Raw genomic sequence first — 19,769 nt, forward strand, 5'->3', positions numbered from 1 at the left:
GTTTGGAGCATTATTCAGATAACATTTTTGTTATTTTATGTTCTCTACACAAAGCAATATAGACTTATTTAGGTTGATCTGTTCTTCAAATTCCTTCCTTCCTCTGATTACATTGCACCTTGATGTGTACAAGATAATTGCGTAGTGATAATCATCACATCATGTTTTAGATTCCACCTCTATTTGTGAACCAGTTTGGACAGTTGAGGCTATTTACTCCGCACACTGTGTAGCACCAAAACAACTGCTGAAGCAAATGTAGCCTAGTTGCCAATTTTGAGTCAGCACTCATTCGGTAACTCTGCTTCCAATGTGAAGTATCAGCTGGTTAAATGGCGTGAACTTTATTAGTAACAAAGCAAGATGAATATACAATATGAGAAGTTGTTTAAAACAACGTAACTCTACACTCAAACATTGATATTTAACTTTCTGTTTTGTTTTGCATTTCCTGAAAGCTTAGACAATTAAATCTCTGTGTTTCCCATGCAGCTATTAGTTAGTAACTAAAGCTGAATTTTTGTTTAGAAGATTTCATGAGAAAAATCTGATGTTTATTTTGGATGCTGTTATTATTCATACACTTTAAGAAATAAAGGTTCTGTGCATGTACATTTTTTTTTGTTTATTAGTATACAAACAATGTAAATGTGCCCTCAAAGGTACAATAATAGTTTTAGGGTCCAGCTGTGCACCTTTCCATGGGACATATTTGTACCTTTTCTTGACCTAATGTTATAAAACGGAACTATAAAATAAAAAACTGCACACAAGACAGGATGTGTGTCAGCATGACTTAAAAATGTAACTGCAGTGGATTGTGGTACAATTATAATCCCTAACTAAAGATACTGAAGATGTACCCTTGAGGGTGCAACGCCTGCGACAATTCAAATGTGTACCTTATGAACACAATACCTGTTTTTTGGTTCACTTAATATTGGCAATAACAATGGAACAGATATGAAATAGATTAGCCAGAGTCATACACAAGTACAAGGACTACTGATTCAGTAAAATGAAGTAAATGTGAAATGTGAGGGAAATGTGAAAAGGATTGTAGAGAAACGTACCAACTTAGTTTTCTTTACAGTGGTGGTGATAGGAACCAGGGGTCACAATGTCTCGAACGCAGATATAGCTGTATTATTTACCACCCAAAACCTTTGGTGAACCTACACACGTCTTCTTTTTTATGTTGGTAATAGTAAAATAGTGGTAAAATTCTCTTTGGGCACTATTTTGCCTTATAACACCTTGCAGGTATCTTTAAATAATTAAAAACAACAAATTTAAGACCTTTACCTTCTCAAAGCTGCTGTAAAACAACCTCTCAGACATCAGGCAGCATATTTATAACTATGTCATGCAATAACTCTGTGAGGGAGCTTTTAGTGTTAATAAAAACTTTATAGACATCTGGTTCCTATCAGCACTACTGTGAACAATTCTGACTAGAACGGAGCATTTCAAACCAAAACACTCTGAGTTAATGATTTAATTATGCAGAAATTATGAAAAATCAGTGGAATTCTCGTTTAAATGGTTGAGATGTAAATAAAGTGATTCAGAGTGGTTTGAAGGGAACTGCTCTGTTCTAGAGAAACTTACAGAGTCATCATTGTTGACATTGGTAGTGATAGGAACCAGACGTTTGAAGTGTTTGACGCCTCTAAAAGCTACAACAGACAACAGCATTACATGAAATGGATATAAATACACTGCTGATGCCTCGGACATTTTATTGTACTTTTGAGTTAAAGTTTGGCCTAAAACATATTTTAAAAATACATTTATGGTATAGCGGCAATGGGGTGTTGTCAGTTTCAGTCAAAACAGCCCCCAAAGAAAAAGTTTTTTTTTGTTTTTTTGTTTTTTTCCCCCAGATTTACCACTAATTTACCATTAGCAGCATTATATACAGGGTGCCCCAAAAATTGACATCATTTGAGATGTGAATATCTGAGTAACTACATGTCCTGGGCAAACAAAATTAAATAGGCCTCATGTTGAACAATACAAGATTTATTTATCTAAATTTGAACAAGAAATTCAGAGGGCTGTAGATTTTATAACCGATTTCACAGCTTCACAAATGTTCAATATGCGCACTGCCTGCAGCTTATTGGGTGTCATTTGCAAGCATTTCCTTACGACACGCCAAAGTGTCGTATGAGGAATCTGGGTTTCCAGAGATGCTCTTCTTACAGACTTTCTGGGGCTTCGCGCAAATGTTTCTTGAACCTGATTGACAATATCTTCCGATACTGGTGGTCATCCAGATCCCTTCGCCCTGCACAGACAGCCTTCCTCTTTGAATTTTTTGTGCCATGTCCAAATCTGCTTTCCAGTTGGTGCATTTTTATTGAATTTTCTCGAAAATGCGCGCTGCACACTCTCGTTTGACTGTGTTCGAGCATATTCTAACACACAAAATGCCTTTTCATTTCAAAAATCTGAGTTTCTCTGCAATACCCCATCACACATCAAACCATAGTGACATTGTTTATATCTTCACAATCAAATTGTGCAGAATGTTTACTTTAAAGGGGAATTCCAGTAATTTTTTCTGAAAAAGTTTCTGCATAAATAAATGGGTAAGATGTAAACCAAGTTTACTGCAACACAAATATAGCCACTTTATTTCCTATCCAAAACCACCAGTGAACCTACACGTCTTCTGAGTTTTTATATGTAAGGTTGTAATGGTAAAATTGCATCTGGAAAAACATGTTTTCTTTTGGGGACTATTTTGCCTTATAACCCCTTTCAGGACCAAACCTAATCTCAAAATTGTTGTAAAACAATGTCTCAGGCATCAGGCAGCGTATACATGACCGTTTCATGTAATATATTGCTGTGAGGAAGCTTTTAGAGGCATTAAACTCTTATAACCACCACTGTGAACAATTCTGACTCTTCTCTAGAACGGAGTCTTTTTATATCAAACCACTCTGAATGGCGTCGTTTACATCTTAATGATTTAATTATAAACAATTTTTTTGTGATCAAGAATGTTTATCATTTCACAAGATAATAAACAACAAGGGGACAGGGAGCGACAGACAGCCAAAACAAAAATAAAGATGCATAAGAGACAAGGACAGCAGGAGTGATCATAGGCACAATCATCATCACAGACAAAATTAAAAATTAAGAAGAATTTTAAAAAATGAGTGGAATTCCCCTTTAAGTACCAGCAGTTAAGTCAATGCGGTTGAAATTTTATTTAGGTAAAGTCAGTTAATTTGGAGGTTTTCTTCTGTAAAACGTTAGTCAAGACAAATTTACCTCCTATTCTCCAGGGTATATTTTGGTGTGTCCATCTGAATTTATGACCAAATCGTAAGGCAAATTATTCAGTAACTTATTCAATGAAATAAATGTACATTTTATTTATATAAATGTATTTTATTTATTTATTTATTTATTTATTGTTTATAAAAGCAATAGTCCCTTCAAATTAACAGAACATGTGTTTTATGATCACACATATTACTATATGCTTATAATTTACTGCTGTAAGCCAAAAATCTTAGACGCTCTTTGTATTATTTTATAAAAATAATGTTTACAGTGCAGATCACTGAAGAGACGCCATCTGTTTATAGTTTATAGCCCAGATTTGTGGAAAAATGGGTCGACTTTTAGTAGAACAAAAAAAAATGAGTTCAGCTTCTTTTATTATAAGGGTTTAAAATGACATCACCATCTATCTGACTGGAAAGAAAGTTATGAAGAACATGACGAAGCGCGTTTTGGAGCCACCGGTGGTCTCGAGGAGACGAAGAGGTTAAAACTGCCCTCCACTGCCATGGTACGCATCCCACAATGCGTTTCGGCTCTCCCTACAGAAAGCTCGCAGCTCTTATTGCGTGGCTGCGCACGGTCTGCGCAGTGCTTCGGCAAAGCCTGCGGCGCAGACAGCGCGGGGAGCAGCACCTCCACCAGCGCCGCCGCTCGGGCTGCTTTCTCTCTGCGAGGCGATCCGGCTCCGACATCACCGTCTCGAAATGAGGGAGTCAGTCGGTCACGGCGAGAACGCGGCTCTGCACGGAGAAGCGACCCTGTTTCATCCTCTTGAATGAAACCAGGCTGGACTGCGTTGGCCGATGTAGCGGAGCTCCGACTCAGTTCTGCCCGGCTGGACCGCGAACATCGCCGGGCTCGCCGATCTCGCTCCGTCCTACGCGGGTTGCTCGTCCGAAAAAGAGGGGTTGTTTGAATTCTGCGCAGCTGAATCGGCCGAGAAATAAGCAAACCTGTCGGATCGAGGAGGGGATTCGACTTTTTCCCATCTGGGAGTGGGGAAGAATAATATGTCAAGGCGCAAACAAACCAACCCGTTCAAAGTGAATTGTAGGTATCGCAGGTATTGTACACGCTATTTCAATCGATCTACGGAACAGAGCGTAACCAAACCCGGCGAAACGCTGGTTCGGTCTAGATAGCCGTGTCTGCGGGTTGGCCAGGCTGCTGGGCTCGTTCGGGTTTGTGAAATGTTCTTATCAGTCTGTATATCCGCATTGCTTTATGTAGACGGCCGCTGCTGTGTACGTGCAGGATGCTGTACACCCTCTCTCAGTGCTGGAAGTGTTGTTCTCCCCGGGCCGCCCAGCTCGTTCTGCTGCTGTTGTAGTTAGTGTTGTTAGTGTTGTGCCAAAGCTAAGCTAGCTGGCCTTTTTGCCTTGGGGTAGAAGCCACTTGGACACGAAGCTGATGTCCGGCTCTTATTCGCCAGTTCTAATTTTCCCGTTCCACCTTAAGTGGTGCAGGAGTTGAGTTGCTTTCTGGCGTCTCCGGCGTGTATCTGAAGTCAACTGCTGCAGCATTTAAGGTGGAACGGGAAAATTCGAAGGAACTTCAGCCTCGTTACTTGGACGGAGTCTGAGATGGTAACCTGTTTTATTTCTTCGGCCTTCAGTTTGAGTCACTAGTGTTTTTTTTTTTTTAATATATGAGATACATAGATAGATAGATAGATAGATAGATAGATAGATAGATCACTTTATTAATCCCACAGGGAAATCCTTCTATTGTAGCAGTACAAAGCGCAGAAAAGAGCAAAACAAGGGCAAAATGAACAGAGCAAAGTATTATCTTACAGTATTTACAGATGCATAAATAGAAAGTAAGGATAAATAATGGAATACAATAATAAAATAAAATAAAATGAGTAGTGAGTTTGAAGCTGTATGAAATGAAGCTGTGAACATACCTTTTTAGCTTTTGGGAACACTGAATGGATCTAACTGAAGATGTCCCAAGTATGAAGTGACACCATTAGGGTGAATGACTATCTCCTTATTAATTGCTCATCATCTGTCCTGAAGTGCACTATAGGTTCCCTGAGCTTGCTATAACCTTCCAGTACGGTTTAAATGATTTTAAAATACATGCCGGACAGTGTGATGAGGCTTACTGCCTATATGTGGGTAGATGGTGTGAATCAGACAGGGTAACTGAATTCTCACATTTGAGATGCTTGCGTTTATCTATATGTGTGGTTCACTTTCTCCACCATTAGTTACAGTACTGGGTTTTTTTCATACACATAGGCATTTTACAGACATTACAGACATTGTGAATTAGTGTAAAAGCACTAGACTAGAGAAAGTATGATTTTTAGTAGAAAGGTAAGTAGAAACTTGCCTTTCTTATTCAGTGAAAGCACTCTTTAATAGTTTTCAAGCTCAGCTAAGTAATTACCATGTTATAATGAGCGTGTGAGGGATTCTTTTTGATGCGCTCAGCTTATGGCCATCCACACATCATTCACGATTTACCTCCACCGTTCCTTTCGGCTGTTGTCAGATGCAGGCCTGTTTCTTGTTAATAACCTGTCACGAGCCATTGCCACCCTTTGAGCTTGACATTCGCCTAACAAACTTCTGTCAAAGCCTGTTTGTTGAAACTTCATTTGCCTGAATTGTGTATCATGAGCAAGACAATATTAACAGTGTATTCCCTTTATGTCCTTTCATGGTGTTAGGAGGCTTAGAGAACTCAAGTCTATGGCCAACAGTAACCTCTAGCAGTTATAAAATAGCCTTTAGGCCTCTTTTCTAAATATAGTTTGTAGGATGGTTTTAAAATCGTCCTACCTTACCTTCTCAGGTCGGGTCCTGTGAGTTCAGGTGGTCTAATGGACAATGTTTAGGTTTGTTTGGACATACATTTCGCAAATCATTGGTTAGGCTGTCTTGTTTGTGGTATTTGGGGAGGAGATAGTGCCAGTAAAAGCTGATCACGACCAACATACATTGATGTCTGAACTTAATTCAGTTTTGCTACAGATTTCCTTTCAATCAAATAGAGTGGAGTGATTTTTTTAAAACTCAGGGTTAGTAGCAATTCCAGTGAACATCACCATATTTTCAGATTGTAAGTCATACCGAGTTTTGTGCTCTTCACTTCCCCTATACTGGTAATCCACTTACGGTGCCGTCTACATACGTTTGAGCTTGTGTGGGCTGTTTCGGAGGTAGAGAGCTACTAAGAAGTTACCTCTGCACATTCTAGAAGAAAAGGAAGAAGACCGGCAGCGAACCACAGAGCCTGGTGTTCTTGGGGGAGAAAGTATGAGCTGCTTCTTCCATTTTGACCGGAATACCACTTTATCAATTAGGCGAAGTGAGAACTGAATGGGATGACTGGGATTATCCGATGTCTGCCTTGCATTATTGCTCTACCATGAGAAAGTAGAGCGCTCACCCACAGACATGGGGCCCCAGCCAACACCATGACACCCAATGTTTCCTGTCTGTCTGTCCACCCCCCCTCCCCCTTTTTTTGTGTTGTTGTGAGGGGGAGTGGAGGTGAGTGGCTTGTATCTCAGTGCACCCCCATTCCTTGGCACTTTAGATAAGTTTTGGCATTCTTTTCCTCTTTTGTTATGTTTTGTTTTGTCTCCCCTCTCCCTCCGCCAGCCTTAGCCGTCTCTTTCTCCTGTGTGTGTGTGTGTGTGTGTGTGTGTGTGTGTGTGTGTGTTGGCTGATGAGTTTGTCTCTTTGTCTGGATTCAGTCAGACACTGCGTCACCTCCTGCCTACAGTCACACAGACTGAGAGATAACATCAGAGTGGCAGAGTGAGAGAGAGAGAGGGAGGGAGAGAAGGAGGAGGGAGGGAGTGTAGAGACAGAGAGAGACAGAGAGAGAGAGACAGATGTACAGACAGAGCCTAGCAGTTGGGGGATGGGCATCTCTCACATCAATCACTGGCTGGGTGCCGGAGAGCCAGCCTGTTGTGGCAGTTCGTAGAACTGTTCTCAGAACTCATCTCTCCCCATGCAAATGTGACGCCCCGTTAGATGAGCTCAGACACTTCATGAATAGAGTGAGACAAGTTTGGGGGAGGAAGGGAAAGTTAAAAAAAAAAAATCTGTTCCCACTTTATATTAAGTGTCTTTAATAACTGTGTAGTTACATGTGAACAACATATGCAACAACAATGTAACTACTAATCATTTAGTCTGTTACAGATGGATTACAGAAGTACACCTTATGTAATTACACATGTGTATCAACTTCGGTTTTGCCTCATGTAATTACACAAATGTAGCTTAATCCTTTTAACAGCCTATTCTCTCTCATGTAATTACACAATGGTAATAACAATGTAATTACATTTGTAATCAGACTTTTTCCAGCAGTAAAAGGAAGTATGTAATAACTTACATTAAGACATTACTTACACTGTATCTGCCAGCTTTCATAACATTTCGCTAGCATTTATGTTGCCAGTGCTGTGACACTGTAACCAGTTTCGGCTTTAAACCATTCTGTAATGTGACAGAACAGCAGACGTCCCATCATATTAAAATGTAACTTTAATAACATAATAATTAAATAATTTAATAATTAAATGAGTTGCATTTCCCCCAAAGCAACGTATGTATTACCACATTATTACACAGTACCTACATAACAACTACACAGGAACTGCTCACTTATTTTAAAGTGTAACTTTAACACTACACTACAGGAGAGTTCCTGTGTGGTTGTTATAGGTACAGCATAATTACAGAATGGTATTAATCAATGTGATGTGATTAGGTTACCTTTTTACAACATAGTTATTCCACAGTAATTATGTAAAACATAAATGTAATGTTGTGTAAATCATACTTTAACTGCTGGAAAAGACTTCTGATCTGTAGTGTATCGAAAAGATACAGTAGTGTAATTACATGAGGCAAAACTGAAGTTGATACACACGTTTAATTACATAGGCTATATTTCTGTTATCCGTCTGTAACACTGACTAAATCATCAGTAGTTACAGTGTTGTTGCATGTGTTATTCATGTGTAACTACGCAGTTATTAGAGACACAATATAAAGTGGGACCAAAAATCTTCAGAACCTGCTTCCTCTGATCATTGAGATTAGGCCTGTCACGATCATAACATTTTAGCTGACGATTAATTGCCGTATAAATAAGCACAATCATTTTTTTAAATCTAAATTTTTTGTTAATTGTCTGCAAATATTAAAGTACAACCCTAAAGTGGCCAAATTGGCTGATTAGCTATCGATGCTTAGTAGCTAACGGAGGACAGACAGAGCTCGAGCTCAAATAAACAAACACTCTTACTCACCGCTGCCCTCTGTAGGTGACATAGCACCAGTCATGTTTTCCTGAGACCCTTTTTTTTCATTTATATGCATTCATCTCAACTCAACAGATGAAAATGCGCCCAGTTCACATCATTTGTTGCGATATAAACATATCACTGTGAAACTTAACAACTGTGGAATATAACTGTGGTCAGTTCAGACAAACTGTTGTTGATCAGTTGATTATGTAATAATTGTCACAGGCGTAATTCTGATGGAAACTAGAGCTGTCACTGCTGATTACATTAGCACTCTGCTGATTATCTTGATGATTAATCAGAGTTTTAAATGGCCAAACCATTGAAACGAACTTAGCTGAACAATAACAAACCATGCATACCAAACTTAGTTTGTTATAATATTGGAATAATCTAAAATGCTTAAATAGAAAAAAGTGCATATTGTTGTGTCTGTCAATCTTTGTTTTTTTACTACAATATAGTGATACACAGTAATATTGGGATCATATCAGTATCAGCATTTAAAAAACCTTTTTTAAAAAAGGTGATACAGGGTTACTGTACTAAAATGTCTGCATTTTATTCCTCTATAGTTGTTGGATTTCTCTCTAAGGCTAATCTAGCTGTATTTAGACCCTCTACGTTTTATAAATATATGTTTACATGTACTATGTACATGAAAAACATTGGTTATTGGTGTTCCAATGTCGTTGCTTTTCTGCTGTAAGAGGGACCATTAGAGTTTAAAATATGCAGTATTATTATGCAAACTGCTAGACAGTCCCTGCTGATACATCAAGAAGGTAAATGAGTCATTCTACAGAAATGTTCCACTTTTCTGTCTCTCCATAGGAGTCACTGGTGTTACTGATCCTCATTGGTGTCACACATAATAAAGGTAACACCACAGACATTTTTAATGACAAATGCATTTTACAAAACGGCTGCTACAGAGCATCAAACCACATGTTGCCAATCATGGAATATCCACTAAAATATGTAATTTAATCCATTTATATTCTATTTTTTCACAATGACCTCAGAATAAAGTCGGTCACACCAGTGACTTCAGCTAAAAGCTTCATATGAAATCATGAGCTGAATGAGAAAATCTCTGATAACTGAAAGACACAGTGGACTCACCATGAGCTTTTCTTCATAGATCCTCAGAAAACAGGTAAAAGGAAGTCAAGTGATGTCATCAGTGTGATTTTTATTTCAAAATAAGAGATTTTTTTTGTTATGCAGTAACACCAGTGACACGACTCCTGGGGACAACAACTCTCATTATATATTTTAGAATATTTATTTGGCATTTGTTTTCTTTATGTCATTTAATTTATATATTCCATAGTCACGTATAGATTACTGCAGTTAAAATTGCAGAAAAAAAAGTTTTTTCTTCAAATTGACGGCTCAAGAAATATAAATAAATTGTAACCCTAACATGTTTTAAGTGTACTATATCTGTAAACGCTAGGGACACAAAAATGGACTTTCTGTAAAATGACCCAAATAGTCATTGATTATTTAAGTAATCAGGTTTAATCAAGTTTTTGTGTCATACCTAATAAAAACTATAGAATTCAATAAACTGAACTCAAACCCAAATTGTTGTTATTCTGAAAGATCCGCAAACACAGTCTAGTCTGTTTCCCAAGCTTTGGTTTGTATCTCCTAAACTTAAAGAGGATGTAACATACATCCCGTGTGAGAGCAGTTGGTTTCCTCTGAGAGCCTTATTAAGAGAAAGTCATGGTAATTGAGCCTAATTAGGCTTCAAAGTGGAGCTGGGCCATTTGAAGGCTGAATGGTAGCGCTGCAGTAATGAGATGCGCACTCGTACGGAGGACAGAGGGAGAAGCAGGTCTGTGTGGGTGGACGAGTGTTTCTGGAGGAGCTGATTTCTCGCAGTGGAAGCTTTCTGACTCGCAGGCTGAGGAGCTGGGCTGTTTCCACCAGGGCTGCAGTGTTAGGTGTGAATTCAGTCACTGTAAAATGGCGAACGCATGTGTGCAAATGTCTGCATATGTGTTAATGCACGTATTTGTTACGTGCTGCTGCACTGTGGTGGGCGATTAATGCTGTGCATGTGTTGACACATTTTCTCGCTTCGTTTCTGCAGTTTCAGTGCAGCACTGTGTGGAATATTTTTGAGCCTAATATATGCGGCGCCTAGAGCTACGATGCAGGCAGTTTGTACAGCGTGGCAGAAGCCTCAGTTAGTGTTAGTGTCAGGAAGTTATGCCTGCATCCCGATTTTGTTTTGTGATTAGGTCAGCAATGGTGTGATGAACTTCAGGATAGATGAAACCAAAGTTTCAGTATAATTTAGCCTTTGATGCCCTGGTTGTTTAACTTTAACCTATATATTTACTGGCGTGATTCACCGACAGGGAACGTATCGTCGCCGTCATATCAAAACCTACGTTTTTTAAAACTGCTAGCCGCCCTTTGCACAGTGTCAGTGTTTCTTGATGAATGGAAAATAGAAATGGTCCAGAATAAAAACTCACTACATAAATGTATATTAAAGTTAAGAATATTTTTGCCCCATTCACACCTAGTATTAAAGAGTGACTCCACCCTAAGACCTTTTTTTTCCATTAACAGCTGAAAAGCACTGCTCTGTAGTAATAAAATATACCAGTCTTGCTTAAAATCTAAACACATCCTTCCAAACTGTAATATTATCATTTTTATCATGGTCAGTTCCGCTTCTGCAGCGCCCCCTCTGGTTCAACTCCGCTACAGGCGCGGATACTTCGGTACCAAGACACGTCACAGTATGCAAATCAGTCAACCAATGTTTCCGCCCCCTGATGACACCCTACTCGCGCCGCACTCAAATATGAAAGCACAGGAGCCGAGAGCGGAGATAACCACACTCACCCACTGAGATAAATACCCCCCAGCACCACCTCACAAGGCTGCGATATGCCAGCTGTCTGTACCAACTGTACATAACCCAGTTAATCTGAGCTTAGCTTGTAATAAAGATTGATAATGTTCAGCATATGACTGGTTAACCTGAAGGACCGATTAAGTGAGGATTCACGTTTTTCTTCACAAATTCGTAGTTCCAGCGCTGCTTGCCGTTGATTTCTGTTCAGTGAGTGCGGCGACTGAGGGTTCGGGTTATGAAGGAGAACGTGAATTTGAGAGGGAACTGAATCGGATGTAACACTATTAGTGCCATGAACAGCTTGCAGAAGGTAAGGATTTAGGGCCACTGCAGCAAACCCTGACTGACCGGTGATGCAGTCTGCAACCTTGATGTCAAACTGAATGAAACTTAGACAGACAGAGTTCAAAGAAATCCACTTTATTCATTCGGAATTCAGGGTATCTAAGGAATCAGGACTCGGGCTATATCTAATATGGACCTGCTGAACAGATAATTAGACGCTGGCTGTCAATCTTAGACGCTCTTTGTATTATTTTATAAAATAATGTTTACAGAGCAGATCACTGAAGAGACGCCATCTGTTTATAGTTTATAGCCCAGATTTGTGGAAAAATGGGTCGACTTTCAGTAGAAAAAAAAATGTGAGTTCAGCTTCTTTTATTATAAGAGTTTAAAATTACATCACCCATCTATTTGACTGGAAAGAAGACAGTTACAGCTCTCAAATGACACCTTCTGAATGTAGCTTATGAAATGTGAAAGTTATGAAAAAAGCTGTTCGATTCTGTCTCTCTCCATATTTTCTGGCAGTGAATGTACGCTAGCTCTAAAGACACAGCAGCCCAGCCCACCTGGTTTCCCTCGCAGCCCCACCTCCAAACCCAAACATCACTGCAGCGCCCCTCCCAGCCTGCCCCTCCAATTTTTGAGCATTTTTCAAATTGTGCCAGGAGTGGAGTTACTCTTTAACATGTGTATTGGATTAGTATAGGTGCGAATGGGGCTCTTAAGACTGACAGTCAATGTGATCTAAACGATCGATGCAGTGAGAGACTGGTGTAAATGTGTGCCGAACCCTCCCTCCAGTCAGGAAATCCAATCAAGAGTAGTAACTGGAAAAGCATTTGAGACGTATGGAAGTTAGATGTAAACAGCTAAATGTCTGGCTATCCATTTGTGATCAGGTCTCTCGAGATGGGTGTTTATACCAGGTTTGAACAGGGCCAGTAATACAAGATTTTGGGATGTGACTCACTTTAATGGCTCAGTTTGAAGGTTTGGACAAAACATGTCGTCACTGTCGGAACAAAACCTCATATTTCCAGATTTTCATGAGGAAAAAACTCTTTTTTCTGTTGGTCAATTCTTCATGAAATTTTGGTCATTTTCACTTTGGGTCTCCCTCAGGCATTTGCCCAGTCATTGTATTCTCTTTCATCCATAGGGCCGTTTCACATGACAGGGTTCTCTGGCCCACAGCACACTTCCGAGATGGAGGCTAGAGACAGCTTTACACAAAACCCCGCGTGCCACAGCAACAACTCCGAAGATCTCGAGGAACAAGACAACATTACTGGTGAGCCTCGTGGCCAGGAAGGGAACTTTTGCACCGGCTTATTTTGTGGAGTGTTGAAGCTTAACGAAGGTCAGCTATGCGGCCTGTGATCCGTGTCGTGTTAACGGGTTGTCTGTATCTCCAGATGACAGCGACAGTGACTTGGACAAAGAGAACTCCTCCAGCTCCTCAGCCGACGACAACATGACGAGTAAGGGCAGCCAGTGTTCGGTTCACGGTGGAGACGTGAAGGAGGTGAGCCTGTCTGTTATGAAATGAGCCTCATAACCTCTGAGAATGAGTCTAGTCTTGATGCCCATAGAAAGTCATTAAAAACAACTGGCTTATGTGACCTGCTTTGAGCAAAAGCATCCGCTTCAGCACTAAATGTAAATGAAAAGTCTAGACAGCTGATTCATCTCACATCCTTCCTCCCACACTGAAATACCTTTGGATGCTGATTTCTTTTCTGCTTGAATTTAATGTGCAGCTTATTAACCATTTCAAAAGAGACAATAAAATAAGACTGACTGCTAAAACACAGAACGAATCAAAGTTTTTGTAACGTATCAAATCAGTGCTTTCTATGTCTTCGTCACAGAGCTCTTGTGCGTAGCAGGAAACGTGTCTCTGTGGTTATTTCTGAAGAGTGATTCATAGCTCTATAGCAACGCAGTACAAAGTGTCACCATGACAGTCGGGGTGACTAATGCAGACTTGTGGGATACGCTCATATGCCACGCTAATGCCTCCTCATAGTCGTTGGCAGCTACAGTGGCCAAGAGCACAGATAGTGTGTAGAGTCATACACTGGGAACATGTTACTACTGAGGCATCTTCAACTGACATATCCCACACATGCCTCCTCCTGCACGGCACCCACTCCATGCGGCTAATCTCACTGCTCTTATTGTCAGGCTTGAGTCTTTACTGTAACTCTGGGATGTGTCCCTAATGCCCTCCCTGTGTGGTACATTGTGTCCATTAGGAGAGCGAGGGGGGGACAGACCTGGGGAGCAATTATATATGTCCCCTCTGCACCCTGGAGTTCAGCAGCCCAGAGCAGCTCATTGCACACGTCTACCAGGTGAGGACACCACCACCAAAGCCTCTTTGAGTCCGGTTAGGGGCTCTAATAAGCCAGCAGAGGCTAATCGCCTCTTAAACCCACCTGAAGCAGCTCGCTTGTACACATGTGTTAAGCGCAAAGCAGAGGGTGCTATTTTGATCCAATAAAGGGTTTGTGGTTAATGTAGTAGTTGACCCTTTTATTTTTAATCAGTGTTGTAAGACATGATATTCCTCCACATTCTGTGGAAGTATTACACCCTGAGACTTCCCTGAAACCCTGTAGCTTCTCAGAATGTTCTTCTCCTGTTCCTAGTTTGAATCGGACTGAATGAACTCCTGTCTTTTCTTTTACTGACCAGCACACGTCAGCAGTGGGCAGCAGTAAGAGTTATGTGTGTCCAGTGTGTGGACGTGCTCTCAGCTCGCCAGGCTCCCTCGGACGCCACCTCCTCATTCATTCAGACGACCGGCTGTCCAACTGTGCGGTGTGTGGAGCTCGCTTCACTGACACCAGCAACTTCAACAGGTCTGTGAACCACGCTTACATGTGAGGGCATGAGTCATCATTTCACAAGTGTGAATCGGCATGTTTTCAGGAAAGCTACAGGGTTGGAGAAAGAAGGAGATGGTTCACACATCCATAATGCACATTTCCAGTCATACAGTCTGACTATAAATGCTTTTACTATTGCTGATATCCAGCAAACGTTCAGAGGGGACAGAAAATGGACGATGGATGTGGAAAAGTACACCATTGAGAAATGGAATGGGTTCTGAGAAATTACATGACAACAAAAATAATCAATCTTGAATTTAAACGATAAATAGATCTAGAAATTGAGCAAGAAGAGGCAAAATACATAAGAACTTTATTTTTTGTGCTGTTTAGACAGTGAGCAGCAGAGTGCAGAAATGATAAGCAGTCTGTTTGTGATGGCTAATTAGTAAAGCATGCAAACCAAGAAACTTCCAGCTATGGCGATGCTGTTAAAGGCTTAAAGGTTTAGGATTTAGACAGCGTTCCTATAGCTGTATAATTCATAATGCAAACCGGCTCGCCTTTGCGTGCTTTAATCCCTGAAGATGGAGGGCTGAAGCTAGCGATATTATATCGCTTGGAATCCAAGGCTAACAAGAGTAAAACAAAAGGAAAAACAAAATAAAAAAAATCTAATCGAATTATAAAACAGCGTGATTCAAAAAGATTCATCCGATTTCAAAATAATTTATTTGACTTTTATTTGCAGTAAACTGTAAATGGTTTAAGAAGCATAAAGTTTATTATGTAATTGTACAAGTGCTCAGTATGAACCTCCTCCAGCTGTACGGACAACATCAACACCATAGTCAAACTCATCCCATACTGGATTGAGCGTGTCGGGTGTCGCTGCACTCACGGCTCTTTCAGTGCGATTTCGGAGATCATCCAGTGTTGTGGAACCAACGATGAACGCTCTGAGCTGTTGGAGCTTCACTGCCCACAAAAATCACACTGCACAGTTATGACGGATTCACTCTTATTGAAGTGGAGAACGCAGAACGCTTTCTGCTCAGGGGTCTCATCTCCTCTCAGACTGAAGGGAACCATCTTCCGGTGACAGTCAGAAACTCTATGACCCCCTCTTTCAATTGGATTGTGATTGGTTCCTAGGCGCCTCACGGTTGTAAAAATATGGTGCTTTGAAATCGGAGGAATCTTTTTGAATCACCCTGTATTAAAATTGAAAGACCACTAGAGACCTCTTACATGCTCTTGACTTGTCCTGTTTCCATATTGCAGGGAAAAGCTGAAAGAGTTCCTCAGTTCCAGTGGCATGGAGAGCAGCAGTGGAGACGAGGCCTGCTCCATGTCCCAGCCTCTGTCTGCTGGCCCCATTCCCAACCACGCCCCCAACCATGGCCCCAACCATGTCCCTGCTCATGGCCCCAACCAAGGCCCCAGTCACGGCCCCAACACCGGCTCTGCGTTGCCCTCGCTTCAAGACAGCCTCCTCTCGTCAGGCCCCTCTCTTCCCTCACTTCCTGATGCCCTCAGCCCCTCCCCCAGCCTCCCACCTTTACCCGACCTCCTCAGCCCAATGCCTGTGTACCCAGCCGGGGTGCTGCTGGTGTGCAACAGCTGTGTGGCCTACCAGCAGCTGGTGGGCAGCCAGTCGCCCTCCATGAGGAAGTGGGCGGCACGGCGCAGGAACGAGCCCACCGAGGCCCGGCTGCAGCGGTTGGAGCGTGAGCGTATGGCCAAGAAGACAAAGCGAGCATGCGAGACACCCGAGGAGCGTGAGCTGCGGCGGCTGCGGGACCGCGAGGCCAAACGCATGCAGCGCATGCAGGAGACAGATGAGCAGCGGGCACGAAGGCTGCAGAGAGACCGCGAGGCCATGCGACTCAAACGGGCTAACGAGACACCTGAGAAGAGGCAGGCGCGACTGGTGCGCGAGAGAGAGGCGAAGCGGATCAAACGGAGGCTGGAGAAGATCGACCCATCGCTGCGCACACAGATCGAGCATGACCCAGCCGCCATGGCTGCCCTCACTGCCGACATGAACCTGTTCCAGTTCCCCTTCCCCATGCCCGTTTCCTCCATGGACAATGGGCTGTTTATGAAGCTACCCTAGTTGGACAAATGTTTTTTGCAAAAGGCTTCTCTGTTTGGGGGCTCTGTTTTCAAATTCTCCTTGAACCAAGCGAAACCTTTCCAAATGTAGGACCGCTTCGGAAGCGTTATAGTCCAAGGTTTCCAAGACTGTCATTAAAATAGACTGTACGCTTATTTACATAAGAAAAGTCTAAAGTTAACAGCAGGGTAAAGAATGTTTCATTTTCCTGCGTTATGAACAAGCATGTTATATGGAGATTTTTTCTTGTTCCATTTTCAGGGCCTACATCCTACAGATCTAACCCTCAGAGCAGTAAAACACTTCCGCAAAGGAGGGCCTCTACTATTTGCACAAGGAACTACAGTGAAGGGAGGGAGACTTGTAGCCGCATCCCGATTCAGCCCACTGATGCAGTCTGCCAGTCCGACGACTGGAGTTTACCTGTAGTTACAACTCCCTCCCCCTACCGGAGCGTGTCACTGGCTAGCTCAAATCCACGGATACAACTACCTCACCTCAGGCCTTCTCGGTGCCCAGCCAGGCTATGCGGGCTCATACATGGACTACATGTTCATCATGCCAACTCACACTTGAACACACTCTATTACACTTTATCTGCCCATAGTCAAACACCACTGTTTCTTAAATACTGTGAGCGATCAAAGACAAGAAGAAAGGTTGACTGTTATCATATAGCGCTTCTAAGTGATTGAGCAGAAACAAATAGGTTCATGCTGAAATCCCCTGGCTCGTGCTACACTCTAGTCACTCCAGACCTCCTAAAGCCGCCGTGCTAATCTACGTAACAACACGGGTTCACTCTCGTCCAGGCGCTCAGGGATGTCGAGGGCCACCGGTCGTCCTCCCGGCCTGAGAACGACCCACTCGCTCACTGTTCTATCTTACCGGTCACATTGACCTCCTTTTTTCCTTCAATTTTTGCACATCATTCACACTGCAAACTCCTCAGCTGAGCCAGGATATCAGTAAGGGTGTTTTTTTGAGCGCTTGACCAGTCGCGACCAACTCAGTCTCTTCCTCTGCTGTTGTCACTGTACTGTATAATATGTTCATTACCTCTCTTATACCGGTGAGGCCCGGCACCTCACGACGCTAGCCGTTACAGTCGAGGCGTGTACAAATGAATGATAATGTTGCCTTTGTCACTGGAAAGTTGTTTTGTGTTATGGTTTTATATCAAGACAGGTATGATATTTTTTAGTTCCAGTAAGTTCTGTTTATAAGATATACTATTGTGTAAAAGGGAAAACAAAATAGGCTGCATGAAAGATGAAACAATCCGATTGAATGCATATGTCACAGGACAGGACGAGTGGTGAACCTTTCCAGTCTGAGGCATTGAGCACATTTGTTTTTGACGGGCAGTTTATTGGAAACTGTAGATGCTGTAGAAGGTAAATAATCGTAATAATTGAGCGTTCATATTTATTAAATACTGTTTACACTAGTTTTACACAAGTTTAGACCCCAATTCTCAGCGCTTCACTTAGCACAGAATAGTCTTGTGGCATCCTTTCAGTGATGTGCGTTGCACGTCAGTGAGTACCTCTCGAAAAACAGGGTAAGCTATTAGATTGTACTTTACTGTATGATTTGTTTTATTCCATTCCAGTTCATTCCAGTTATTTATTGTTGATATGACTGACTTGCCACTCAACATAGAGGTTTACAAAGAACTTTATTTTGTTCCACGTTATCTTTAATAATACCTCTTCAGCGTTAAACGGATTAGCTCTGCGGGACTTAAATGGCAATGTGATGTGGATGCTGGACACAGGTTTCATGTTTTGAGCCGTTCCTGTGTGTTTTCGAAGGGGAAAACACGTATGTAGTGTGAAATACAGCTCTCACGAGTGGCTCGAATCACTATGCAAAGATCTGTTCTCACCAACTGTATTTGACACTTTCTATTATTACTATGCAGATGATTTGAAAGGAAATGGACTCTAATGCAGCAGACCACACAACTCAGGCAATTCTAGAGAGCCAGGGCTGGTGCTTGCAAAGCATCTCGCAGTATGAGCGCTGATCTAGAAAGTGTTTTTTCGGGATTAAGACCTCTGTAAACAGCGGAGCAGCCTGGTCCTAGATCAGCCCTCTTACTTTGAGATGAAAGCTGGTCCTGGACTATAGCTTTTTTGGCATTTGGCTCCCCAGAGTACGACTGAAAAAGAATCTGATAATATCGACGCTTCAGGGAATGCAGCCCATATTTAATGCAACAGGCTCCACGGTCTCCGTCGTACAGTATGGCGGCATGTAAGGCGTCTGCACATCAGAGCAGGATCTCATGGGGCTCAGCTGTTTAGAAACATACTACACTCAGGACGGGTCTTCACAAAAACGATTTAGAGCAGAAGGTGGATCTAGGATCAGATTCCTCGCCATCTTGGCCACAGAAGGAGCCAAAATCACGGCTCCTGCTCTACTCTGGTGTGAGCTTTGCGAATACAAGCCCAAATGTATTTTCAAAAGGAAGTTTAGAGTTTAGTCACGAAGCAAGCGGGGTGCGCGTTGCCATGTTGACATTTTATGCATTAAGAAAGTAGGTTTTATTGACAGTTGATGTCCACTTCAGACGAGCTTTGTGAAGCTTGATGGGGACTGCTTTAGCCGAATCCTGCATGTTGTATGCTACATGTTCTAGATGTTTTACGAGCTTGTGTTCTTTTATCGTATGCTTGCTTGGTTCTGTTCTGATTGATCTACGAGAGAGGGACCTAATGACAAATTGCCTTTTTTTTGTTAGTCTATCAGGACACTCTTTTACTATGTTTACAGATGTCTACAAAGGCCAAAACGAATGAGACGGAACAGGAGAACACTGTCGTCACACTTCCGAACGCTCCTTTCAGAAAGCCATTCTCTGTTACTGGAATAACAGATCAAAAGATCGTGATGAAACCTGGAGTAGAATGTGGAATAAATGTTAACCTAACTAAGAGGGTGTCAGTCTCCATTTCTGTCCCGTTGGTTCCGTAAACACAGCTCTTTGCTCCTAAATGACCTGCTGCCAGTTCCTCACAAAGGGCCCTCTAT

General features: G+C 41.9%; 1 protein-coding gene across 3 annotated transcripts; it reads left to right on the forward strand.

The window, feature by feature from the left end:
* Positions 1–3,992: 3,992 nt before the first annotated feature.
* On the forward strand, positions 3,993–19,668 carry LOC118819446 (zinc finger protein 821). Of its 3 annotated transcripts, none has more exons than XM_036587246.1 (6): positions 3,993–4,372; positions 12,931–13,062; positions 13,187–13,296; positions 14,030–14,128; positions 14,472–14,638; positions 15,893–19,668. In XM_036587246.1, the coding sequence occupies exons 2-6, from the start codon at positions 12,942–12,944 to the stop codon at positions 16,725–16,727; spliced, it is 1,332 nt and encodes a 443-aa protein (XP_036443139.1). In that variant the 5' UTR covers positions 3,993–4,372; positions 12,931–12,941; the 3' UTR covers positions 16,728–19,668. The 3 variants fall into 3 exon arrangements, with proteins under 3 accessions (XP_036443139.1, XP_036443138.1, XP_036443140.1); XM_036587245.1 differs by having other exon boundaries at positions 4,320–4,359; XM_036587247.1 differs by lacking the exon at positions 3,993–4,372 and adding an exon at positions 10,317–10,554.
* The last annotated feature ends 101 nt before the right edge of the window (positions 19,669–19,769 follow it).

Source organism: Colossoma macropomum, unplaced genomic scaffold (genome assembly GCF_904425465.1).
Source record: "Colossoma macropomum unplaced genomic scaffold, Colossoma_macropomum, whole genome shotgun sequence".
Lineage (NCBI taxonomy): Eukaryota > Metazoa > Chordata > Actinopteri > Characiformes > Serrasalmidae > Colossoma > Colossoma macropomum.

Excerpts from the sequence above, each read along its gene's own strand:
- LOC118819446 (XM_036587245.1), top strand. The coding sequence starts at position 4,320 with ATGTCAAGGCGCAAACAAACCAACCCGTTCAAAGTGAATT. Across the intron at positions 4,360-12,930 it reads CAACCCGTTCAAAGTGAATT|GGCCGTTTCACATGACAGGG; the intron begins GTAGGTATCGCA and ends TTTCATCCATAG. Across the intron at positions 13,297-14,029 it reads ACGGTGGAGACGTGAAGGAG|GAGAGCGAGGGGGGGACAGA; the intron begins GTGAGCCTGTCT and ends TGTGTCCATTAG.